This window comes from Suillus paluster (genome assembly GCF_016628075.1).
Source record: "Suillus paluster strain FC165 chromosome Unknown EDB91scaffold_22, whole genome shotgun sequence".
Classification (NCBI taxonomy): domain Eukaryota; kingdom Fungi; phylum Basidiomycota; class Agaricomycetes; order Boletales; family Suillaceae; genus Suillus; species Suillus paluster.
This window is the reverse complement of record NW_024537582.1, coordinates 520,594-545,496: the sequence shown is the minus strand read 5'-3', so window position 1 is coordinate 545,496 and position 24,903 is coordinate 520,594. Positions and strand designations below refer to the sequence as shown.

The 24,903-nt window shown below is 46.2% G+C and overlaps 9 protein-coding genes across 9 annotated transcripts; 3 read left to right on the top strand and 6 right to left on the bottom strand.

The window, feature by feature from the left end:
* Positions 1-32: 32 nt before the first annotated feature.
* Positions 33-1,130, top strand: EDB91DRAFT_1130131 (cytochrome P450; the record flags this gene model as incomplete). Its single annotated transcript, XM_041318590.1, has 7 exons — positions 33-108; positions 129-238; positions 289-514; positions 566-687; positions 762-790; positions 843-965; positions 1,028-1,130. Exons 1-7 carry the CDS (start codon positions 93-95, stop codon positions 1,128-1,130), a joined length of 729 nt encoding a protein of 242 aa, XP_041177859.1. The 5' UTR covers positions 33-92.
* Positions 1,131-7,755: 6,625 nt separating this feature from the next.
* EDB91DRAFT_1052430 (uncharacterized protein) lies at positions 7,756-7,917 on the bottom strand (the record flags this gene model as incomplete). Its single annotated transcript, XM_041313678.1, has 1 exon — positions 7,756-7,917. A coding segment is annotated over one exon (162 nt), but the record flags the coding sequence as incomplete, so codon positions are not given.
* Positions 7,918-9,151: 1,234 nt separating this feature from the next.
* Positions 9,152-11,021, bottom strand: EDB91DRAFT_1247944 (uncharacterized protein; the record flags this gene model as incomplete). Its single annotated transcript, XM_041322868.1, has 6 exons — positions 9,152-9,275; positions 9,326-9,849; positions 9,904-10,011; positions 10,065-10,196; positions 10,247-10,510; positions 10,566-11,021. 6 exons carry the CDS (start codon positions 11,019-11,021, stop codon positions 9,152-9,154), a joined length of 1,608 nt encoding a protein of 535 aa, XP_041177857.1.
* A 445-nt stretch (positions 11,022-11,466) lies between these two features.
* Positions 11,467-12,331, bottom strand: EDB91DRAFT_1020301 (NLI interacting factor-like phosphatase-domain-containing protein; the record flags this gene model as incomplete). The annotated part of the gene is made up of 4 exons (XM_041312552.1): positions 11,467-11,673; positions 11,726-11,916; positions 11,974-12,130; positions 12,215-12,331. Coding segments are annotated over 4 exons (672 nt in total), but the record flags the coding sequence as incomplete, so codon positions are not given.
* Positions 12,332-14,252: 1,921 nt separating this feature from the next.
* Positions 14,253-14,486, bottom strand: EDB91DRAFT_1010417 (uncharacterized protein; the record flags this gene model as incomplete). The annotated part of the gene is made up of 1 exon (XM_041312405.1): positions 14,253-14,486. A coding segment is annotated over one exon (234 nt), but the record flags the coding sequence as incomplete, so codon positions are not given.
* An 82-nt stretch (positions 14,487-14,568) lies between these two features.
* On the bottom strand, positions 14,569-15,840 carry EDB91DRAFT_1052457 (uncharacterized protein; the record flags this gene model as incomplete). The annotated part of the gene is made up of 4 exons (XM_041313680.1): positions 14,569-14,966; positions 15,014-15,293; positions 15,367-15,583; positions 15,635-15,840. 4 exons carry the CDS (start codon positions 15,838-15,840, stop codon positions 14,569-14,571), a joined length of 1,101 nt encoding a protein of 366 aa, XP_041177854.1.
* A 373-nt stretch (positions 15,841-16,213) lies between these two features.
* EDB91DRAFT_1010901 (uncharacterized protein) lies at positions 16,214-16,791 on the bottom strand (the record flags this gene model as incomplete). The annotated part of the gene is made up of 3 exons (XM_041312415.1): positions 16,214-16,417; positions 16,467-16,700; positions 16,750-16,791. Coding segments are annotated over 3 exons (480 nt in total), but the record flags the coding sequence as incomplete, so codon positions are not given.
* Positions 16,792-17,637: 846 nt separating this feature from the next.
* Positions 17,638-18,441, top strand: EDB91DRAFT_1052261 (uncharacterized protein; the record flags this gene model as incomplete). The annotated part of the gene is made up of 3 exons (XM_041313664.1): positions 17,638-17,784; positions 17,840-17,984; positions 18,035-18,441. The coding sequence occupies 3 exons, from the start codon at positions 17,638-17,640 to the stop codon at positions 18,439-18,441; spliced, it is 699 nt and encodes a 232-aa protein (XP_041177852.1).
* A 2,501-nt stretch (positions 18,442-20,942) lies between these two features.
* On the top strand, positions 20,943-24,573 carry EDB91DRAFT_1237102 (uncharacterized protein; the record flags this gene model as incomplete). The annotated part of the gene is made up of 13 exons (XM_041321543.1): positions 20,943-21,090; positions 21,425-21,792; positions 21,854-22,072; positions 22,145-22,324; positions 22,376-22,572; positions 22,624-22,798; positions 22,879-23,039; positions 23,092-23,188; positions 23,238-23,417; positions 23,491-23,670; positions 23,725-24,043; positions 24,254-24,345; positions 24,373-24,573. The coding sequence occupies 13 exons, from the start codon at positions 20,943-20,945 to the stop codon at positions 24,571-24,573; spliced, it is 2,517 nt and encodes an 838-aa protein (XP_041177851.1).
* Positions 24,574-24,903: the final 330 nt, after the last annotated feature.

The following is a 24,903-nucleotide window of genomic DNA, read 5'->3' as shown; positions in this document are numbered from 1 at the left end:
AAGCTATGCTGCCCTCCGTCATCTTGCGTGTCACATATGGCAAGTAGACCCCCACCATCACAGATGCCCCCAAGATTATTGTCATCCACAAAATGCTCGTGCGACCTGGTGTATTACTGGTAGAGCAGCTACCCCGATATTAAAATATGTTCCGGGATATGTAACCGAGTTGGAGCAGTGGAGAAGGGAAGAGAGTCAGCTCTTCCATGACCAGCTTGATCATGTTTCGAGAGATTTGGTTGGTTCGTTCCACTTCTTTCCTGATCAGTACCTGACTGTTCTTCATAGGTGACTGGTAAAGCTGGCCCCTCGTTTACTTGTTATCTTCTTGAGAACCAGTCTTCGCACAAGCTCTCGGACGAAGAAATGGCTTATCTCGCTGGATCTCTCTTTGGCGCCGGTTCGGACACGACTGCTGTTGCAATTATGGTTCTCGTCATGGCTTCTGCATGCTATTCCAAGGCGCAGGAGAAAGTACAAGAAGAACTGGGCGTCGTCATTGGTCGTGACAGAGGTAAGTCGAAATATCATTATTCATCTGAGTGAAATCTCAGCTTTGTTACAGCTCCCACATTCGACGACTACAACTCCCTCCCACAAATTGAAGCGTTCATGCAGGAGTGTCTTCGCTGGAGACCCGTGATGACTCTTGGATTCGCACACCGTGCACTGACTGATATCCCATACGTACATTTTCCAGGTGCTCTATCATGTTTTTTTTTTGTTCTAACTGCCTGAGCAGAAGAATATGTGTATCCCAGAATGGTGCTATCGTCTTTGGCAATCACTGGTACGACTAACATCCATTCTATGCGATATATGTACTGATCACCTTTTAACAGGGCAATCTCCTGTGACCCAAGCGTCTACCCCAACCCTGACCAGTTCGATCCTCAGAGGTGGCTCAACACTGACGGCAAAATCTGGGACAATCTCAAGATCCCCTCATTCAGGTTTGGACGCAGGTACATGTCCCTGATATTAAACACAATTGCCTACATATTAAAATGCGACATGCAACATGCAGAATCTGCCCAGGACAACATATAGCAAACCGCTCGATCTTCGTCAATGCTGCGCTCCGCTTGTGGTCTTTCAAGATCACGCAGGACCCTGAGAACCCTGATTGACGAGTCGGGTGTTGTGGATGGTGTTATTGCACATCCTAAGCCATTTGCTGCGCGCTTTGAACCTCGGTTTGGGGATGAGGTGTCATTGAGGGGGGTGATGGGGAGGTATGGTGAGGGATTATAGGTTCTTGATCTTGAGCGTAGTTTATTGTGAACTTGGGATGTAATACTGTCGTTGGTATTTTGGTACGAGTGGCCTCTTCGGCTTAATATTGAAATCATATTGTTCTGAGCTCAGGATAGTTGTCCTTTGCATTCTAATTGCCACAGACCTACCATGGCAGACAACCTGAATCTAGGAGTGCTTATAGTAACGATTGGATTGCAGTACAGCAAGGCATATGACAAATATATAATGTTTCATGGGAGTGAAGGCATGAATGAAATCCTTGTGCAGGCCCAAAATGATATTGTGAGACTCGGTGCAGAAGAGGAAATGCAAGTGAAAGCCAGTGGATCAAGAAATTGCAAATATATAGTGTACAAGTTCTTCGGAGACTGTAGATTTATGTTGTACTTCTATTAGTCATGACACGCACATATGTTGTTGCTACCTACCGGAGATGATCATGTAGACAGGGAATCCTTCTGCTCCCGGCACTTGTGCCATGATGTCCTGTGGGCAAAACAACTGAAATTCGAGCTGCGAGACTCAATTGTGTATCACCAGTGTGTTCCCTGGAAATTGTATAGCTGGGTATATGTGGATTGGGATCCAAAAGAGGAGCCGTCCGTCGGGCCCTACAACCCATCCGTCCTTCGGTGAGGGTGAGAGAGGCTGGAGTGTAAGAATGTTGGAGAAAGGAGGACAGGGGAACAAAGAGCTGTGGGTCTGGTTGGACGACAAACATATTGCAGGTGCTTTGGAGGGTTGGTGGCGGTTGAGAATATCTAGATCCCATACCCGGATGGTGTGATCAGGATGAACCAGACACAATGTGTTTGCCATTGGGTGAGATTGCAACAGACCGAATGCGTCCAGTGTGCCCTCAGAGAGGGGCACCCACTGCCTCCCCAGTCTCCATATCCCACACTTGGATGGTCCTGTCATATGAACCGGATACAATGCAATTTCCATCTGGCGAGATTACAACAGAGCTCACAGGCTCAGTGTGGCCTTGGAGAGCCACACCTAATGCCTCGCTAGTTCTCATATCCCACACCTGGATGGTGCTATCAGCCGAGCCAGACACGATGCGATGCCCATCCGACGATATTGCGACAGAGCAGACGACATTGGTATGACCTCAGAGAGGGGTGCTCAATGCCTTGCCTGATCCCATTTCCCATATCCGAATTGTGTTGTCCGTTGAACCAGAAACTATGCAGTTTCCGTCTGGCAAGATTGTGACAGACAAAACATTGTCAGAGTGGCCTTCGAGAGAGACACCCGATGTCACTCCAGTCTGTGCCTCCCACACCCGGACTGTGCAGTCATCTGAACTAGACACAATGTGTCTCCCATCCTGTGAGATTGCGACAGACCGAACCCTGTCAGTGTGCCCTTGGAAAGGGGAACTCAATTCCTCGCCAGTCTCCATATCCCACGCCCCAGATGGTTTTGTCGCCTGAACCGGATATGATGTGATGTCCATCAGGTGAGATCACGAGAGAGTTGATGGGGTCAGTGTGACCATGGAGAGCGGTGCCCAATGCCTCGCTAGTCCTTGTGTCGGCATCCCACACCTGAATTGTCTTGTCGTATGAACCAGAAACTAAGTGATTTCCATCCGGTGAGATGACGACAGACGTAACAAAATCAGTACACCTGGATGGTCATGTCCCCTGAACTAGACACAATGTGATTTCCATCCGACGAGATTGTGACGGACTGAACAGCGCTAGTGTGGCCTTCGAGTGGGGCACCAAATGCCTCGCCAGTCTCCAAATCCCATACTCGGATCATTTTGTCCTCTGAACCAGACACGATGTGATGTCCATTCAACGAGATTGTGATGGACCAAACAGCGCCAGTGTGGCCTTGGAGTGGGGCACCAAATGCTTTGCCAGTCTCTAAACACCATACCCGGATCATTTTATCACAGGAACCGGATACAATGCGCTTTCCATCCGGTGAAATTGCGACAGACAAAAACTCATCAGTGTGTCCTTTGAGATGGGGACCCAATGCCTTGCCGGTCTCTGCATCCCATACCCCGATTGTCATGTCCAATGAACCAGATACAATGTACTTTCCATCTGACGAGATTGCGATAGACTGAACAGCGCCAGTGTGCCCTTGAAGAGGGACACCCAATACTTTGCCAGTCGCCGCATCCCACACCTGGATTGTCTTGTCCGATGAACCTGACACGATACACTTTCCATCCAGCGAGAATGCGATAGACCTAACACGGGTAGTGTGGCCTTGGAGAGGGGCACCCAATGCCTCGCCTGTCTCTAAGTCCCACATCTGGATCATTCCGTCACTTGAACCACATACAATGAGTTTTCTGTCTGGTGACATTGCAACAGAGAAAACCCTGGAATGCCTGTGGAGTATCTTTTCCATGAGAGGCCAATTTGCAGCATGACCAGTGGCAATCTGGGGGGTGCATGAGAACTTTGCAGTGAACTTTTGAGATATCTTTGACTGAATTGGAGCAAATGGCAGAGTGGATAAGTATAAATGTGGAGTGGAATGTAAAATGGTGGTCGCGAAAGTTCAAACGAAGTGCTGGGTGTCCCTGGCAGTGTCGTCGATGTGGACATATTCAGCATGATCCTACGACCATTCCACTTCTGGTAAGAATCTATCAGTCCTAAGAATGAGCTTGAGCTACGGACCTTAAACCAATGTGTGATAGACAAGAGGAACCCCACCGAGCCGCCCAGGCTTTTCATCAGGCACAGTGCTTCCAACCACCAAAGGAGGTGCTCCCCGTCGAAGAAAGCTTCAATTTCTTCAGCGAGTAATGGTTCAAAGGACGTAGCTCCCAAATGAGTCCCCCCAAAATCGATATGAATATGATAGTTCAGTCAGAATGGACTCTTTCACTCGTTTCTCCAAGTCAGGGACAGCAGAATTGGGCATGTAAGAACTTTCTAAAGTGCAGATGTTGAAGCGAAGTTTGCGCTCCATGATCCAAAGCGACGCAAAGGCAAGGTCTCATTGTACCGATGACACATCAATGAAGAAGTCGTGGCTGCGTGATCTGTCTGTGAGGAAGTCGTAGAAAGACGCGTGGAGGGGACATATGGGAGTTTGAGAGTCTACAGTTCCAGCCAAGAGTGACCCCAGCGATCCAATGACCTCATCCACACCGTAATGGGCATCCATGCGTGGAAAACGCAGTCACATTGCGGTTAACACAGCTATGGGAAGCGGTTCAGATGATGCAAGGATTTGGCCCATCACAGAGGAAAACATGGAGATCATTTCCTCGCACTCGTCCTGTGGCATGCTGTCACCCAAGATATGTATACACATATCATCCAACAAACGTGTTCCTTTTGCGGATGTTCCAGCAACCAGGGCATCAAAACGGCTCATCGGATTGCACCGCACTTTGTTCGTACCCTTGATATACTCCCATACAAGACGAGCCCATTCAAACATGCCGTCGGATTTCAGAGCGAGTCTCTGGAAGTGCTCATCATCAAACACGTTGCATAGATCTTTCAGTCTATTGGCGATATAAAGCTGGATGTCATGTTCTGTGGACGTGGACGAAATATCATCTAAGGAGACATGGCGAACATGTGGCGCGGTGTGCAGAGCGTTGTGAATGTCTTCCAATGGACAGGAAGTGACAAGAATATGGATGTTTGGTGGGATGTCGGATGGTGTGGAGGAAGAACTGTTCTCACCGGTGAGCAGATGAAGAATCTGTTCCCGGGAACTCGCATCGCCACTCTCGTCCAATGCCTCGATGACGATCAGGACTGGTGTGGCGATGGCTTCTGAGGCTTTGCTTGATGGTCCTATGATTAATTCCCGCCATTGTTTTGTGAGGTCTGAAGTGCGCTTCAGTCCATTGTTATCATGAACCGCTTGCACAAAGGCTCGCCGCACAATAGGGTTGCAATCCGCCAAATCATTTGCGATAGTCGTCAAAATTTTGGCCTGTTGATCTGCTTGCTAGTGTGCGATAGAAGCAGAAGCATGAGCCAAGGCCACCACTCTCGGTGTACCAGTCAGCTATAGTGTGTGCGATAGCAGATTTGCCCTTGCCTGCTGTGCCAGAGAGCCACAATATGCGTGGAGCACCCTCATTGGTGGTACTGATCCAAGTCTTGATCTCTGACAGAAGATCCTGCCATGTATTTGGCAGACAACATTTGGACGTATTGATTCCGGCACCCTCTGCACAATTCATGCTGATGAGGTCCAGAGTCTCGGCTATGTCATGGATCACAGGAATGTCAGATGAGGCTCAACTGAGACCTGAAAGCTGACTCTTACCCATACGGTGGAGAATTACAACTGTGTCACGAGCCGCTCTGTCCATGGAATTGTTGCATGAGACTATCGAGGACATCAGTGGTAACTTTGGATCGTAGGCCTGTGTTTCTTTGAAGGCGTGCTTTCCAAGTCTTTTCCCTGTGCAAAGATTCAACAGTGAGTCATAGGTTGCGCAGTGGTGAGTTCAACTCACAGGCGCTCGTCGTCTCAGAGTAATGAGCAATGAAATCTGCGCACTCCAGCGTCTGTCACGCTATCTTCCCATAAATTGCTGGCATGGATGGAACATTGGCCAACGCCTCCTCTCCCATGATGAAAGTATAGACCTCAGAGATCTTCGAGAGCAAACCAGAGACAGCAGCATCGCAGTCTGCCTGATCGAGAATCATCTGCCACCAGACGTTCTTAATAACTTGCAAGCTTGAACATATGAAACAACATGTACCTGGGATGCGTAAGTGAAGATGCTCAATGCCACCTTTGCATAGGGATGGGCCTATGCACGAAGATCAGTGATGTAAGAGATACAGATAGAGGCCCATACATCTGCAAGGACATTAGCAATTGAGTTGAACACCTTCAAGGGTTTAAGTATTGCGGAGAACGTGTCGATCATGTCGGGAATGGATTGCAAGTTGTTCATTTGCGAAGCAGCATTTTGGGCAATTACAGGGACATTTTTCATGCCTGTAATGCCTTTTGTGGCATCGGCAATTCGCTCATTCACAAACTTCAGGTCAGGGTTGCTTGGCCTGATTATGAATGTTAGTACATTATCGAAAGTGACGGATAATAATGATTGAGTTCACCTTCGGAATGCCTCAATTGGAAGGCTGGTCAAGATTTGGTTCGGGAGTGGAAGTGAGAGCAGTGAGTGGTGAAGGATCCTGCGGAAGTTGGTAGCAATCAGTGCACATGAACATGCCAAGTGTTGCACATACCTGAGTGGTCTGAGTGGGTAGGAGATCCGGTGCGCTGGAACTTGCAGCTGCAGGGTTCAGGATTCGGAGACTGTCGAGCACTCCAAGAGGAACGCTTGCCCCAGAACTTGGGAACCCATAATACTGAGAAGTCCTCTCTGACTCAGAGATCCATCCCTTGAAGGCGGGAGAGAGGATGCCTGGAACGACATCATTTTACACAACCAGAATATCTAAGTGCAATGTTCATTACCTCAATCTCACTGGTTCCGCTGTCCACTGGCAAATTTGAACGGCTTCACTGCAGCAACCCAAAAAACTTCTTCCGAGGAGGATTCATCGAGCAAGTGTGAAAGCATGGCTGAGTCTCTGAGTCTAAAGAGGTCACTATGTGCAAACTTAGGGACAAGGAGGGTGGTGGATGGGAAGCAGGATCGACAAGTGCCTGACGTGGAGGACAGCCAGTGTGTGTGAAGTCTGTGGGATAACTGGTCGGAAAGTTCCAAGCTGTCAACTTTGATTTGTCACATGTCAATCCGGGATACAACTGTGAAAGCAGGTTTAGAAGTAAAGATCATGATGTCAGTGATGGCTGTATGTGCAGCAGGTGAGAGGCTGACGGTGGGCAGGATTATGGTCGAAGTTTGAACATTTGACAGACTTGCTGGCACTTTCAGAACATCCATTGGCAGACGTTGACCTGGAGCAGACCTGTCCCCATGTCTGCATCCAGTCGGGCCGCTGTGTAGACTTCATGCAGACCGGCCACTGCCAAATCCCACACCTTCTGCTAACGTGTATCTGCACAGAACTTCGAACTGTGCGATTGGAAGCGCCCATTATCACAATTGACCAGACTGAATCATTGATTGGCGCATCACGAATAGTCCTGGTAGTACGTTTTACCAGTGACCTGACCGCGCCTTCATTTGTTCATGCTTAATCCTAAATGTACACTCCACAGTAGCGAGGTTCTGCATGAGGTGGTAAGCGTTGTTCACACATCACTGTATGCGACGGGGAGTTCAACAATTCAAGCACACATCTGATATATCGCAGGTTGCAGGGCAAGAGAAGTGAGGAGCAACAACACAGCCCAAGTGAAGAGCACTCACCCGATGCATTGTATCATTCTGACAATCCAACCTGATAACCTCTGTAATGCGCATCTGCGACAGCTCGTCAACTGATCATAAAGACTATTCAACGACTTCGCAGCCTTAGGCATAGCACATTACGCAAGGAACACAAATGTGTTACATTTTCTCATCAGTGTCAGACTCTGCAGTGATAAAAGCTTCTATGAGCTCAGGTATTCATATTCGCGGTAGATATTGTACATGATAAACACACCCTTAATGAGGACATAGGAATGACGGTGCTTAAGATAGCTTCGGCAAGTGGGGATGACGGGTTCGAAGAGTTTGGCATCTTTGGATATTTTTTGGAGGAAGCAGAGGGTATCGCTGCAGATTCATTGGAGTGCTGGAGGCATATCAGGAACAAGTATGTGGGGAAAGCGGGGATTAGTCTTACCAAATCGTTTCGGGGTGGCATTGCTGGGGAAGGTGAGTTATATTCGTGGTAGGAGAAGAATGAATACGTACACAACGAACAAAAGATAACATAGATATGCACTGGGACTGGTGTTCTGGAACATGTTCTACTCCACGGGCCTTGACACCACTAGCAAAGAGTTTCGAGAGAAGTGGACCGAGTATACCAAAATGACTTGCGATCATGAGCAAGGAGAGACGATGAACGTGACTGAGGAAGCGATTGAATATTAGTACAGAGGACGCAAATTAGGACTGTATTCTATGTAGCAGACACGGTACTATCATTCAATGGGAAATGCACAATTTTCACTTATTGCTGAATAGCAACACAACAACAACACATATTCATATCGGAACTACTGTAGTGTATACCTTGGGTCTCTGCGCATTAGGCCCAACAAGATTTTTTTAATTTTGATGCGAGCTTGTCGCAGCAGCAGCACTGGAAGTTGAGATGTCGAAAACACAATAGAAATGCACAATTTCGTCACACTATGTCATGCACGGCACCTCGGCAAATACACAATGATATCCAAAGTCCGACAGCGCGCAAAGCGAATGAAAGTCTACACCGTCACTTGCCGAAATCCTATCCCACACATCCAAAAGTAGTAACATGTGGCAAACCTGTTCGAAATGTCGTTAATATGGTTTTCTCACCATGTATTGTCGACCAATTTAATATTTAACTATATAATCTATCACATGAGGTGTGTGACACACCCATATTTAAAAGCTCCAAGGTATTATAGAGAGATCGTAGGTACATTAGAAACCGGAGCTATTATGAGTATCAAATTGATTTATCTTGAATATATTGCATGCCACACCTCACACAGATATGTTGTCCCATCTTGTATAGATATCGAGCTCGGTAGGTTGTATGTACCTCTGGTCGAGACCGGCCAGACATAGACTCATATATTTAGGGTAGCTAGTCAGTAGCTTGCCAGCGCCATACCAATCTCATATGCAGTCACATTGAATATGCATTTTGTGAGGCAGTAAATGTATGAAAAGCAGGCAAAAAAAATTGCATTACTAGTGAGCTAGTTACAATCATGATTATGGCGTCAAAACGAGTGATATCTACTGAATGTGCAAATGATATCAAGCGGGAATGAGCAGCTGGCATATTCACCAAAGCAGATCGGTCTGAATCTTCATCTGCCACTGGGGATTGGTATTGGAAAGAAGTTTCGGAACAGTCCTCTTCCCTGGGAATTCAGCGAGGTCCTGCTGGAAAAATTCGACCAGGATGCTTCACAATAATGAGTAACCACATGCAGACTGAAGTAGCAAGGACCTTACTTCCTGACGACATTCTCAACCGGTGTTCCATCGTTGAGTTTCTCTGCCTCTGCCTTTCCCATTTTGCGAACACCCTCGAGCGAGGCATCCACGAACCTCCAAAACTTAGTTGACATGAAAATGGTGTGCTTTCCATTGCCCCCAAATCCCGAGTCATTGGGGTCAAGTTCATACTTCTCTGCCGTGCCAGACACATTTCCCTCAGGGTCATCCTCGTCATCCGCGTCATTGTCTCCATCGTGGTTGATATCAAAAGTTCCATCATCTCCGGCCTCTGCACCATTCATGCTGCCTTCAATGTCTCCCATACTGTCTGCACCATTCTCATGGACTTTATTAGTGGGACTTTCAGCTATGGGGTCTGGGTCGAAGTCGTCCAATCCAACATCGATGCCAAGTGTGTTACCAACTTTGACACGAAGGTCTCGGTGGAGCGATGGAAGGAGTGACAGAGAATAAATATCCTTTAGAGGTATGTTCTTGTGGTTACCAGTGCCGATAAGAAAAATGCGCAAGCAGTGCCACTGCCAGTATAATCTCATCGTTAAAACGGGCAGTTCAGGAGAGCAAGACCATACCAAAAACGCGTATCTATTCCAATGTGACACATCAATCTCTAGGCAACCATGGGCCAGTGATCTTGCGGTGTCTATGATACTCGAGCGTTTAGAGATTGACGTCATCAGCTGAATCAGTCTAAGTTTGGCATCATTCTGTGAAGTATTTGTGCGACACTTACCTTAGACTTTATATTGCCGTGGATGCAAGCAAGTGCTTCACTGACAAGTTTTGATAATTGTGCAGTGAGCTCGATGTCTTCAAACAGGAACTTTGGGACCTTGAATATCTCACTATTCTTCTTGATAAATTCCTGTCATTATTTTCAGCCACTGCTTTCACACATAAGGATATTGAAGGCACCATGACATGTTCAAGCGTGTCATTGACATTTGCGGTGAGATTAGGCGATAACACACATGCTGTGAGGCAGTTGTGAAGACCTGACTGTGTCATGCTTGATAAGTCTGAAGTCGGCGACAGATTAATACCGTTAGACACAAGTACCTTGAAATCTTTGGATTCTATTAGGTCTTTGGATTCTGTGAGGAGAGACCTTCTGTTCACCGCACTCAACACCATCAAGGTGGCCTTAATATCGATGAGCATATAGGCAATTCCTCCGGTCTAAAGACGCATCAGAGATGATTCATGATAGCATCGAGAGAAAACTTGCATCGACGAAATCCATGAGGTGCTGCTCGTCGACGTCTTTCTCTTCAGCAACTTTCATTACATACAACTTGAGTTGCTTTGTGAGTCCAGGTGTAAACATCAATGGGTCGTTACAGTCAGTGCTAGAAGATCTCCGGCGACGCCGCATGCCAGTGCTAATAGGCTTGTCCAGTGATTCATCTGGTGAAGCAGGACCGAGAAGCAACAACAGTTTGACCTTGAGAAGCTCGACTGATAGTTGTGGTCCTGGGAAAGCGGTGAGCATGCATGATTGATGTCTCCTGCAGGTCTGGACACTGGAGGAGAAGCATTCTGGACAGAAGTCGAATGGCTCCTGCCTCGAGGCACAGTGGTGGGTGGTGCCAACAGACCATTTGCTGAACGTGCAGTGCTTGTGCTTCTTGAATTTGAACCAGTCCGCACAGGATAGTGCTGGAGCATCATGATGTTGAGATGTGGACATGGACGCACTGCACAGGAGCAGTTCACCATTCTGCTCAAGGTTGAACATTGACCAACAGAGAGGTTTGGGGTGGCTCGGTGGCTGATTGAATTGAAACTTCGCTTCCTCACTTGTGTCAATTCAATTGTCATCAAATATCTTCACAAGATGTTCTCCCAGTGCACTCAAGCCCATGAAAGCAGCAGAAATAATAGAGTATCAAACAATAAAAAGGATGTATTCCTGGAATGAGGTTTGAACAGCTTGAGGGGGGCGTACTGTAATTTTGGCGAATATTCATATTCAATTGAAAAGTGAGTGCACGGTGTGGTGCAGGAGGAGAGAATAATGACGACAACAATATGCATACCTAGATGTAAATAACTCCGGTCTAGTTATGTGCACCACAATCTGTTTATTGCACCTGTGCCTTCTTTCCCTCCACATCCACCTTCGATGCAGCCTCTGCCTCTGCCTTCTTCCCTGCCATTGCATCCAAAACACCCCACAAACTTCCACTCATCTCCCGCACCATCGCCCACCTGTCCTTCTCCAATAGCCATCCAAACTCGTCCTTGTGGGTCACGATGTATGCCTGCTCCTCTTTATACTGCTGCTGTGCCTCAAGACGCTTCTGCTCGAGGTAAGTCAAGGGGATGGGCGAGTGCGAGGGCTGCAGAATATTAGAGTCAGCCATAACACAAGAAAAGAGAAGAACAACTGACTTCACTTGCGCCACTGAACATGCCATTCGGTGTGAACCCACCCTTGGATAATCCATGCGCCTTGCTCTTCCACTCCTCGATATGCTTCTGCTTTGCCTCGGCTTCCTTCTCCGTGTATTTGATTGGGATATCTTTCCCTGCATACGCTTGAAGGATGGGCTGCACGTCTGGAGTCTTGTAAATTGTGGTGGCTATGTGAGAAACCTGAGATTAAGGTTGGCTGAGGCGAGACAAAAGTGTGTACATACACTCCAAGAAGGGGATCATGGCAATCAAGCCCTTGTCCCCGGGTGTACCGGTCCATTTGGGGACGATAATGGCGTTGTCGGGATGTGAACTTACATGTTCAGGATGCGTATCAAGGAGGATGACTTTCGAGAGGTCACAATTGAGATACAATAAGTCCTGAGGAGGGGGAAGAATTTAACAAAAACAACACACAGCCGATGAGGGAGACAAAGTGGAAGTTTAACACTGGATGAGACTTACCTTGACAATTTTACCGTTCACTGATCGTGTGGCTTCACGGAAAAGCTTGTAAGTGATAAAGAAATTATATGGGTCAAGTTTCTCAATTATGGGCATGGCGGTCTGTTGGATTTGAGTTTCAACTCTCATCAAAACATTTTCAATATGCATTGTGTGCCTGTAGGTAGAAATCGTGCACTGCAGGAGTAGGTAGAAATAGCGCACTGCGGAAGTAGGTAGAAATTGTGCACTGTGGGAGTAGGTAGAAATTGCGTACTGTGGGATTAGCGACTCCCTGATCGATGACCAGATACCTTTAGAGTTCATATTCCTCTGGGATACACCATACCAAACTGAGGGTGGTGATGCTGACTCTGCAGATGTTGAACATGAGATTCTTGAGGAGGATAGTGAGGCTGTGGGAAGCGGCCTGCAACACTATGCGGTGAATAGTGTGCAGGAGACATCAGAGGTTGAAATTGGTGTGATGGTGGAGCATGAGAAAAGCTGGAGGGTCCAGGGATGGAGCTGGTATCATGAGATTGCTGGAGCTGTGGATGGTCAGAAGGGAAGCGAGGTGTCAAGGTCATGTAGTGATTAGAGGCCTGCGTTGCAGAAAGTGGATCCATTGGGGCCCCTTGCACGTTTTGTGTTTGCTGACAAGTTGGGTCAATATATTGGGCAGGCGGAGGCAGAGGAGCATATGATTGAGGCGGAAAGTATGACTGCAGGGGAGGGCGATACACCTGGGGTGGAGATTGGTGAAATGGAGGTGAGGAGCATAAGGGGGGAAGAGAAGGAATTGGTAGAGGCAGAGGGAAAGACTGATGTAGAGGATGGTATGGTTGGGGTGCAGGTGAGTAAAAGTGTTGCGGAGGATCTCCTATTGATGGTGCAAAGGCAATTTGATGTTGCTGCGATGCTCCTGAATTTTGCTGAGTAGGTGTCACCTTCTTTTTCCCTTGCATACTCAGACCACTTGTGCTCGCTTCTGCCATTTTTGCCTTGGCTTTGGGTGCAGACTTCTGTGGTTTGGTCGGAGCGTGATCAAACACAGAAGGTGGCGCTAAAGATGGTTGAGAATCCACACCCTCACCATTACCTGGTAGTTGGGACATATCTCCACCTTTCTTCACTGCTCTCTTGTCTCATAGTTGGTGTATGGCGATGGCCCGAACTTCAGCTACATTGGTGACCCGAAGCGGCATCTCACGAAGTGTATCGGGAACGACATGTTGGATGTGATTGTAGTTATGGATGGAATAGACATTGAGAAAAAAGTTCGGCGTTGACTTGTGCTTGACTGTGGCCTTTGTTCAAGAGGTGTCTATCCGTTCTTGACGTACAGGCTGTTGATTGATGTCTGTGCACTTCGAATCAAAGCAATTATGTTGGATATTGACAGCACAAATGATGTCCTGTGAGGTGATCCAGGTCTTGAACAACTAGTCCGCATATAAAATAAATGATGTACTATACCGGTTGAAGCCACCTCATTATCAGTAAGATTGATGCACGGCAGGTGGAGAGACGGGTGGAGAGCAGCTGCGAATGTAAAAAGCTGGAGTGCGACATGATCTGCTGTTTGACTATCCTGGGATGATATAAGAATCTCGCGAACACATCCAATATATAACTGGAAGCAGCATCTCAGCCGTCACAATGAAAGGAAAAGAAGATACTGACTCACCTTCCTGTCCATGGGTCGTCGGAAAATAACATGATTATTCAAGTGCATATATTCTCCTTCACTCGTCACAACTGATTTACCCTGATAATACACAATTCCAGGCTGAACAGTCCCAAGAATTTTCGCACAATGAGTGGTTTTCCATGGGACCGCATTTTTTCGCACTGACTTTGTTGTTGTTGTAGTGGGAGTAGTGGTTTCAGTTTTTCCCGAACCTGTACATCATTAGTGGCAATAGTGACAGTGTGTGCTATTGGACTTACCAGGTATCAGAGAATTATGACTCGAGTTTGGTATGCCTAGAAGCCTCGCTTGTTCAGGATGTTCGTCAAGATAGCATAGAACCTTTTCTCCCACACAAACCCATTTCTTGACTGTGGAATCATACCAGTATCCGCCGGTAGCGATATGTTTGACGGTGTCCTGGTGAGCGAAGATCTTGCAAGTATCTCTACTTGGCGCCTGTCGGTTGCTGTAGATACACGATAACCAGAATACATGGTTGAATGATTCATATCGCTCAGTTGAAAAGACAATCACAGGGCCAAAACGACGAATGTACACTGGAAGATGGACGAGGAAATGGAACTTTGGTTTGCTTATCAAAATACTCGGTGCACATTGTGTCGTGACATTCAAGAAATCTTCGATGGTTCAAGATAGCGTTGCCTATCTCACAAAGGTATTAGACAAGCCTTTTGGATAGAACATGAATTGAACTCACGAGATATGCTTCTGTGTCTGTGAATCTCGTGTGCCAGACTAGGACAATGAGTTCACCAATCACCGTCCAGGCATTAAGAACCGTCGGAGGAACGAGGTCGTGGATAATGAATGGCATGACTTGCGCCAAACTTTTGAAATGCTTGCCGATTAAACTGCCTTTATAGTGGCAGATATAGTCTGCGTTTAGACAGGGAGCATTCAGGCCGTCCTTGTCAATGGACTTGAGCCAGTACTGAAAGACGTGGAGGAACTTTGCTTTCTCAAGAAGAAACACTGTCTGCCCCCAGAAGTACTTGACGATGCCCAGGAGTATTGTATGAAGGATTTCGGTTGGCGTGTCCATATGTATATCTAACCCTGTAGGAAGCTAAGCGAGAGATCTACACCGACCAAAAAAGACTCACCGTCCATTCCCAGTAGGGGATTGATAGTATCATCAAGCTGTCCACTTTTCAAGAGTTCTTCAAACTCTTTCCAAAGGGTGGCTTCAACTTCATTTTTGGGCAGAGCTTGAGATCCCGCAGTACGTTTTCGCAGCTTCTTGCCAAGTTCAACCAATGCACTGAGAATCGGACCTGAAGCTGAATCTTGCACACCAGTCAGCGAAATGGAATGCTGGATTTTTGTTGTGGCACCCGATTTGAAGGCCGTTTCGAACTGTTGTTGAATCTCTTGACTCGTCTTCTCAGGGGTTCATAAATTACCGGACTGTAAGCACTAGTAAGTCATATGGAAGATACAGAAGGGATTGTCATACCATAAAAATGCTATTGTAGCCAGCTTCGGATTCCTTGTACTCTTTTGTTCCACCAACATCACATGTCCTGCAGAAATAGTTGCAGTTGAGCCCTGCGTGACTACACTCTTTGGCCTGCATCAGATTATCTTCAGCAAGAAATAGCGCATATGGAATGAGCATAACCTCCTTGTTGTACTTGCAATCCCATGCCATGACACCAGATTGTGCTGCGTCACTACATGCATTCAGCGATACTAGAATACAAACGACAAGTAGAACGTCATACGAGATGGATTCTTTCATTGCTCGCGTCAATTCCATGGGTGGAGCATGAGGAGAGGACAAAACAAATCGCACAAAAAATTCCTTTTCGAGCATCTCCCGAGGTAAATTTGCGTTAGACATATATATAGCGTGATGTTTGTTCCACTGCTTTGAGATATTGCCTGAAACATCGTCCATGAATATGATTAAGGGAATGGTATACACCATTTGACCTTTCGACTTTTCTCGCAGCAGATTGGGTGAAAGTGACGTGTATTTCATGGAAGATGCTGCGCCATGCTTTAGTCCCATAGTCACTCGTGAAAGCAGGACCAAACATACGTGTAAGCCCACAATCAAGCTCGCCGCAGGTTGCGGCAATATCTCCAAATGATCGTATAAACATAGACGTTGGGATAATCTCCTTGTCATCACTGACAATAAAACCAGCCTGATACACGTTTGAGCACCAGCACACATTACATAGATGACCACATACCTCTGTCCGTTCAGCAGCTCGACCCAATGCATATAGCACTTTATCTGATTGCTTGCAGGATTCAGTGGTATCAGTGGGGGCGTCAGCATCAGCGGCAGCTAGAAAGAATTGTTTTGGGATGAAATAGCCTCCCGAAGACTCCTGCAACAATTCGTCTGTAAAATACACGGTCCTGTCCTCCTGAACCACTGGTGGCGATGGGAGATCAAACAACATTTTCTTCCCGTTGAATACTTGTGACATCCCCTTTCCACCATCCTCTGGATAGTCTTGCATTGCGAGATGAGTGAGGGGATTAGCATAGTCCTATGAATTATATTAACATCACATCAGCACAGTGATCCATCCCACAAACCTTCGCAATTGCTTTCGCAACACTGTTGATGTAGAATGTGTTTCTGGAGTGAGATGTGACCTTCTCAGTCGGGTCGCCCACGAGATCCTGTAGGTGACTCTGACACTTCTTCATCGCGCCAAGTGAGGGAAGGTTCCGGATGCCAAGTTCTTTGGCCCAATTCAGGACCGCCTTCTTTTGGACTTCAGAGAACGGAAGCCATGGGGAGCTAAACAAAAGGGATGTAATGAAATGCTTGATGATATTAGATATATCATATATATGTGTGCAACAAAAGACTTACTGCTTTCGATGGCCAGGGATACAATGGATGATCCGGAGAGACAATGTAGTTAGTGCTCGCTGGTTCAAGAAGCGGGTCATCTGCAAACACCACTGAGTATTGGATTTCAGAGCGCAGGAAAGATAGTTCACTTACCAGGAATTTCAATCCCGAAGTCAGGTGCACTGTCGTCAACAAGCTCACACTCCTTGTTGGTGGGAACAATGGGCGTCGAGATGGCAATTTGTCCCGAGGCAACAGACACCTGCAGTTCAGCAAACAGGTCCGGAAAATCATTGTCGAGCTGGAGCATTTGACTGCCGATGATCTTGTTCCAGAGATCGGCTAACGGATATTCGGAATCTGTATCATGTGGCACTGTTTCGAGCACCATGGACGGTCCATCAGCTTGCATGTTGATAGGCATATCATCCATGTGATCAAAATTGATGCTGAAGTCGTCATGGCCAGCAGGGGAATGTGAAGAATCAGCATGGCCAACAGGCGTTGCAGCAGAGACACTTGGCTTTCTGGTCTCAGAAAGCTTCTTCTTAAGATTTCCGATGTGACGAATGTGAATATCTTGCTTTGCAACATGGTGGCGTGCCATGAAACAATAGGCACCACATTTTTTAGGGCATGCGGTGCAAAAGACACGATCTGAAGCATCATCGCAGAATCGAAAAACTGTAGATACTGTGTAGCATAAATAAGTAAGCAATGAGTTGATAAAAAATACACGTACTATGGCCATCGATGATATCGTCCTTCATGCTGGGCAATTTGTTGAGGATGTATGCAAGCACGCTCAGTGATATACCAAACACGTGACTGCACACATTCGAAATCTTCAAGTCCAATATCTCATGCCTTGCTGTTCATGGTGATCATTGCTCTGTCAACTTCAATATGAATTCGACACTATCACTCACCAAAGTTTCAACTATCTATCCTCGCATTCATTATGAAGACAACTATGCCTCACTCAAACCAATGATCCTCACCGTCTACTTTCCCGGGACATTTCCAAGACAGATTTTAGAAAGAAGTGATATTGTATGAATCTGCCATCTTCAACTTTCCTCGAAGCTCGCTCACAAGTAGACGCTAGCCTGTCCACATATCAGTATCTATTGATGAGGAGTATGGAACATTCACCACACCAGTCATAGAGGTTGCATCGCCAGACTTACGCCATGGCGGTAGCTTGCTACACTTTTCAGGAGACTCGGATGATGTAAGTACACATGTCCTTTGTTTAAACATCAGCCTACTCACATCACTCCACAGTTGAATTTGTCCCAAGCTATGTCCTGTGACGACGAAACCACTATATCATTCCTCCCACTTCCGCCTTCATTTGACCATATCAATCGAGCCGATTGGGAAACAGTCTCCCGGCAAATTCAGGAATGGCTCACCATGAAAGTTGACACAGAATCATCACTGTGGACATGGGGACGTGATGCTTTCTGGCTGGTGTTCATCGCCGCTTATCCGTCCTTCCCAATGGGCAAGTGGCTGATGTGGGATCCTTGTATTCCACTGGAGGGATCGTTCATCGAACAGTGGTTAGAGTGTTCGAACGATGGTGGCAATGATGAGGAGGAAGTTCTGGCCCAAGACAATGTAGTGAGCCTGAGTAATATTTGGAACGAATTTTGTCAACACACTGCGCTCTTCTATCCATTTCCCCTCGTTTTCTCAGCTTGATATTGTAGTGGGATTTTTGTTGTCCGATTTGTTTTGAGGCTGCCATGATGTCTATTGTTACATAGTATGTTTAGGCCTAGGATACCCATCAGTACATATCAGACTCTTTGTTGTATTGTACGTATGGATACCAATGTTATAAGCTTTGACTGGAACAGTTTGAACGCCGCCTGCATTGAAAACTGCTTGAAAGATCCATTTTTCGAAGCTAAGGTGCACAATCGCTAGATGTGGGGGCCAGAGGCAAAGATAGCAAGCATATTGATGGGATATGTACAAGATATCTCATCTCTAAACCTGTCACACATAACTCACCCCAAGCTACTCCATATGTAGCACATGTGATATTTGGATGAACTCTGTGTCGTATACGTGTAATATACGACTGACTTTTACCAGATATCGGAAATATTTCCCTACTGAACACCAGATTTACGACCTTTATGGTGTGAATTCATTATTTATCTACAAAACCCTTATTACAGCCAGGGTTCTAGGAATAAGTCGGGTCCTCTAAATAGTTTTCTCACAATATCGGTCATGGATAAACCAGCAACTGGTGGTGTAGTGTTGCCGAATGCAAACAAAGCGGAGACTCAACCAAGCCGAGAGTGTGATTTCCCAATCTAGCTTGACTGTCACGCTTTGCTCATGAATCATGAATAGCACGCTGTGGTGGTGTTCTATTGACATAGAAACACCTGGAGTAGATTAAGAATGGTGTATTTCATATATATTGAAGTTCCTATGTTTATAGGTTAATGGGATCTGGGTGGATCTTGGATTTAGTGTCCAAAAATCACTCATTTTGGGTACACTCGCACAATGTTTCATCTCAGGAAGGCTTCACAGCACTGATTTTAAATATTTGATTTGGTAGTCTTGTTGAACATATGCTAATACTTGTTCTCCAGCTGTTCCGAATGAAATATATGTAGAGTGGTGAGCTCTGGAGTGCATTGTGCATTACCCATTGATTGTGCATTCCGGATTAGGTGATAGTACATTGCGTTTATGGAAAAACACGATTGTGGCTGAGGTTTCGTTTTTTCAAGGGGCTATTGCACTCTGACAGACTTGCATACCGACCTCTTCGTCCTACCACTTGGCTTCACGCTGTGGGTACAACAAGTACAGCGGAGAGAAGTCAATCTACTACACAGTTGGGTCTTTGCTGCCTGCTGCCTCGCTTGGAAACAAGCACGTTCAACCCTAAAGGGGATTGCTACTGGGGAGTACTAGTCTCTGTCTAAACGACTCTAATCAACCCTCCCGCAGGTAGGATGAGGATCCGCAAAAATGCGGAACAAGCAGAACAAGCAGAACTCGCACGGAACAAGCGGAACCCGAGCGGAACTCAAGCGGAATGGAAAGGAATGAAATGGAACTCAAATGGATAAAGCGCAGAATGTACTGATTCATCGGAACTCGCAGGCGAAGTCGAAGGAAGTATATCACAAGGTTAGATCGATAGTGGGCATAAGTCAAAGTGATCCTCTAGTAAGGTGAAGGAAAAGTGGGAAGGTAAAAGATGGGATTCGATAAAATACCCCCAAGCCCTGAGTACCACTACTTAAAGGGAAGATTATTTTTAAGGAACACTGAGGTACAGGTAGTAAGTCTCTCAGGAAGCGGAAGTGAAGGCAGGCAGTGCACATGGGCGCAATACTCCGGAATAGGGGTCCGTGCCATAAGGGCATGTGTCAGTTTGATCCAGATAACGTTAGGAACAGTGGGAAGAGGGATACAGCATACCAATGGACCTGGAAGGATGGGGACAGGACATGCGAAGGTTGTCTGACAATGCATGGGAATATCGGATAGTGCGGGCGGGTTCCGAAGGATGCGTGGGAATGCAGAACCCATTGGACGATGCGCAGGAAATGCGGAATGTGCAGAATACGCGGAACTGATGTGAGACGATGCGGAAAGGACGGGGTTTTACACCTACAGTGGGGGAATTCCCCACAACGCATCATTTTTAACCATATAACCTTTGCGCACAACCGTACAAGAACAGATTTTTTATTACTGGTGTAAGGCTGGTACTTAGTTCGAAGGGAGAATGACGAAGGAATAGCGTAGGTAGTAGACATGATGTATAGACAGCACGAAGGGAAGAATACAAATTGTTTTGTGAGTGATGCGAAGGCATTCGGTCAAGAATGGAGCAGGAATCAGCCAGTGTGATTTGCTATCGATATCGAGTGTACAGGTGTAGTATATATATGTTCGAGCGAGTCATACTAATCCAGAATGAGTGTATGTAGCATGTGGAACAGTGAAAATAGTTCGGTGAGACAAGGTGTCGGAAATTTGTGAAACCTATTTCAATGCTCCGTTGTTGAGATGTCGTTGAAATTGCTATTGGTATGATAATGTAAGATTATTCGCTGAGTTTCAATGCATTGTTCCTCGTATTTGAGCTCTCACCATCTGTATTCCTCGATTTCTTTGCTTGCATCAACTCTGTAGATACCTTATATATATCTGTCAACATCATGGGCTCCGACCGGGCGAAATTCTGCAATCTGTGCGAACAGAATATTAAACCACGTGGTTGGGCCACTCACCGAAAGGCCTGCGAGAGGAACACGCAAAAGCGGGCACATGATGAACGCGTTGTGGAATCAATCAGGCAGCGAAAAGGTGCATTTTAAATTTGAGTTGCTCTCATCACCTTCCCATCTGATTCAGAATATAGCTGCAGCAAATAATCCTGTTGGTCCTGGACACAGGACTATCAATGCAGCTGCAGATTCAAACATCGTGCTTCCAAATCAGACACAGGGTAAGTTTTGCCCTTTGTGTCATATACTATGGCGTTTATTTCACTTATCCGTCTATCAATCAGTCGCAACAGGCCAGAATGGCCCGTCTTTGACAAGTTCTCATGGCGTCGAACATCCGGAGCCTATTTTCGGTGAGTTCCACAATGTCCTTTGACTTTTCTTTATTGTGTATCATTAATGTGGGATGTAAGAGGATCAACCATTTTTCCCTGGCGATGATGGAGACCTCGAATATCGTGAATTCGAGGTTGATGATATCAAAGTTGTACATCACCCAAAGAGCGGGATCCCAACAAAAGTTCATGTGTTCGGTGATTTCAAGCGCCACCCGGCCCATCACTCCTCGTGGTCCGCTCCTGAACCTGACGCACAACCTTGGCGTCCCTTCAAGTCTCGTTTAGAGTTTGATATCGCTGAAATTGCCCTCGAAGCGGCCCTCAATAATGCTCAGACTGACCGTCTCCTTGACATCTGCCGCCGTTGTGCGCGGCAGTCAGAGAAATTCACTTTCCAGCACCATAAGGACATCCGTGCCAAGTGGGATGCTGCCTCTCAATGCGTAACAGGGGTTGTCCCGTTGCTTGTTGTATGATTCCCTTCGGACTAATGTTTGAGCTCAGTTTACGAAAGACGTGGTTTTGATACCCTTCGCTGATAAATCTTGGGACTTTGATGTCTACTATCGTGATCTTTGGGGATGGGCCACCGACCTCCTCAATGATCCTTATCTATTTCCTCACTTTCATTTTGATGCTCAACACTTGTCGAAATTCAATGGGCAGTCATTTGAACACTTTGTGGACGAGCCCTTTATGGCTCAAAACTTCTGGGATGCTCAAGTATGTACTATTCATGTCAATGTACCACATGTAGTGATTTTGATTGCATTTAAATTTCGATGTATTGTGTAGTCGCAGCTGCTGCCCGATGCAAAACCCCTTGCCTTCATTTTGTATGCTGACAAGACGAAATTATCCAGTTTCGGTAGTGCGAAAGGGTACCCTGTCGTCACACGATTAGCCAACCTACCCACTGACATTCGCAATGGTCAGGGGATGGGTGGCGGTTATATTGTTGGGTGGCTTCCCGTGGTTTGATACATTTGTTATGTCCACTGATTCAACCTAATTCTATTCATATAGGTGAAGGAAGATAAGCAACACTCTGGCAAGCCGGCGTGGGCCAACTTTAAGGCTACAGTATGGCACAAGTCCTCCGAAAGGATCCTCTCTTTGCTAGCAACAAAATCCAATATGGGACAATGGTTCGAGTGTTTAGACAGGGTTCAGCGCTGGTTTTTTCCATTAATACTAATCTTATCGTCCGATTTTGAGGAGCAGTAGGTTTTGAACTTCAATGCTGGCCTCTCGCTAACTCACTGTGTTTCAAGGTCCACAATGTCACTCACTCGAGGTGTCAGGGCCCTTTGGCCCTGCCCCGTTTGCCTGGTTCCACACGACAAACTTAGTGATACATCACACTGCTATCCACGTCGCACATCCTGTGACTCGCAGGCTATCCTAGCAACTGCACGAGCAAAGGACACCGCAGAAGAGAGGGAGGAGGTATTAAAAGACTACGGGCTCCGTGATATCCAGGTGAGGTTATCTGTACTCTCCTGACGCATTTTTTAACTTCGTCATAGAATGCATTTTGGACAATGAAGTCTACCGATGTGCATCGTGCACTGTCGTGGGACAAACTGCACTTTCACTCTGGTGGTGAATGGTCGGATCACTTGTGGGTCGAGCTTCAAAAGTATATCAATGGTCTTGGACAAGACAAAACATCTCAAGTAGATAAGAAGTAACACTTTCTTCAGAAACATTTTGAGTTGAATTGACGTGTTTTAATACAGCTATCAAGCATTTCCCCGTTGGCGAGATCAGAAGCACCCAAACCAAGTAATGAACATTTCGTTTACGGACAACTCTGTGCATGAAGACATTTCGAAGGTTCATATCAAGCTTTTGTGTTACTAGCTTGAGTCTGACAGATTCCTAGATGATGATATATGCTACCCATGACATTCTAACTGAGCGGGACTGTCCTCTCGGTTATTTACTCCTTCGTTGTGTCCGTCTTTACCTCGAACTTGATATGTACGCCTCACTTGAAGTTCACACGGCCGAAACTATCAGCAGTGGCCATCACACACACCGCATGTTTTCGGCCATTTTGCATGTATGTTGCATGTGTTTACTGCTACCAATAGTCAACTAATCAACTCGTTATTAGCAATACATCAGCAAAACAGCTGACGAGAACGGAAAAAAATTGGAATTATCCGAAATTACATATGGACCTGCATATTTTTGATGACGTCGAAGCAAAAGGAGCTACCCGGAATTATAATACAAAGCCCAACGAGAAGATGCATGGCTCATTAAAGGATTCGTATTTGCTGCGGACAAACTTTCGTGATGTAGCAGAACAGGTGCGTTGTTACGACGATCATTTACTAACTTAAATTTGATGTATCGTTTGACAGATCCTCCAAATCAATCAGTGGCAAGTTGTTGCGGATCGTATCCGTCGGCGCTTATATGAATATGACGAGCATCAACGTCAATTACATGAAGAAGACTTGCTGGAGGAAGAGGACTTCATCGCGAATGTTGTCGAGCGCCCTATCTCAACCGGCGGTTCCTTTCATGTCAAACTTGGATCAAAACAACCTTCGGAGACCTTTGATGCGATTGAGAAAGCTCATCAGGATGACCAAGCGTTTGGTAATTTCCGCATCAAACTCAATGATTTCCTTAATGTTCTGTTACCCTCATCGAATATACCACTACCTGACAGTAAACGTATTCATCTCCGAGGAAACAATAATGTACGATATTCTATCTCAGTTTTTTCATTGGCTATGCTAACATACAAGTAGATTACAGCACACTGATTTCTTCGTGTCAACTACGAATCGATGGTCGACTGGTGCCAACATACTGATTATCTTCGATGCAATCCCCTTTTCTTTGGTTCCCCGCGTTTCGACTGTGTCTTCATTCGGCTGACAGAAGATAAAGTCATTATTGGCCGGCTGCTCTTCCTTTTCGAATGTCTGATTCAGGACCACAAATTTCCCCTTGCTCTTATTCACCCCTTTGATGTTCCCACTGGTCAGCGCTCTTGAAAGGACAGGGATCTAAACCTTTTCAGAGTTCGAGCAAGACGACGAGCAGAGGCACAGTTTTTTTCAGTCAGATCCATCATACGTGGAGCGCTTCTGGTACCGGATGGGCCTTCTGATTACCTTGTAGTTGATACTGCAGATACAGACATGTTTCTTCGCATGAAGATGATGCATCTAGAGGCAGGGCACATCGTGCGCGTTTGATGTTGAACATCCACCAGCCGTCACAGCAGTAAGTCCAGGATGCCAGAAGGTGGTACAATTATCTGATTCTCAACCTACAGCAACCGCGAAACGGTTCATGGAACATGATCAACCAAACTTTCCATGAACCGACGAAGAGTTTATCTGCCTGGGTAATTCTTAGACTCAACACTCTCATCAATTCGCGCAAGAAATTTGGCGCCATAAATATCTTTATCTTCCATGATTTAAACTAACCCATCCTTGTCACCAGTATTCAACTCTCGTTGGCTCCAGGCTTTTGTCATGGCCACCTTCTTCACTCGAATCTCGTCCGACCATTCCTTCCAC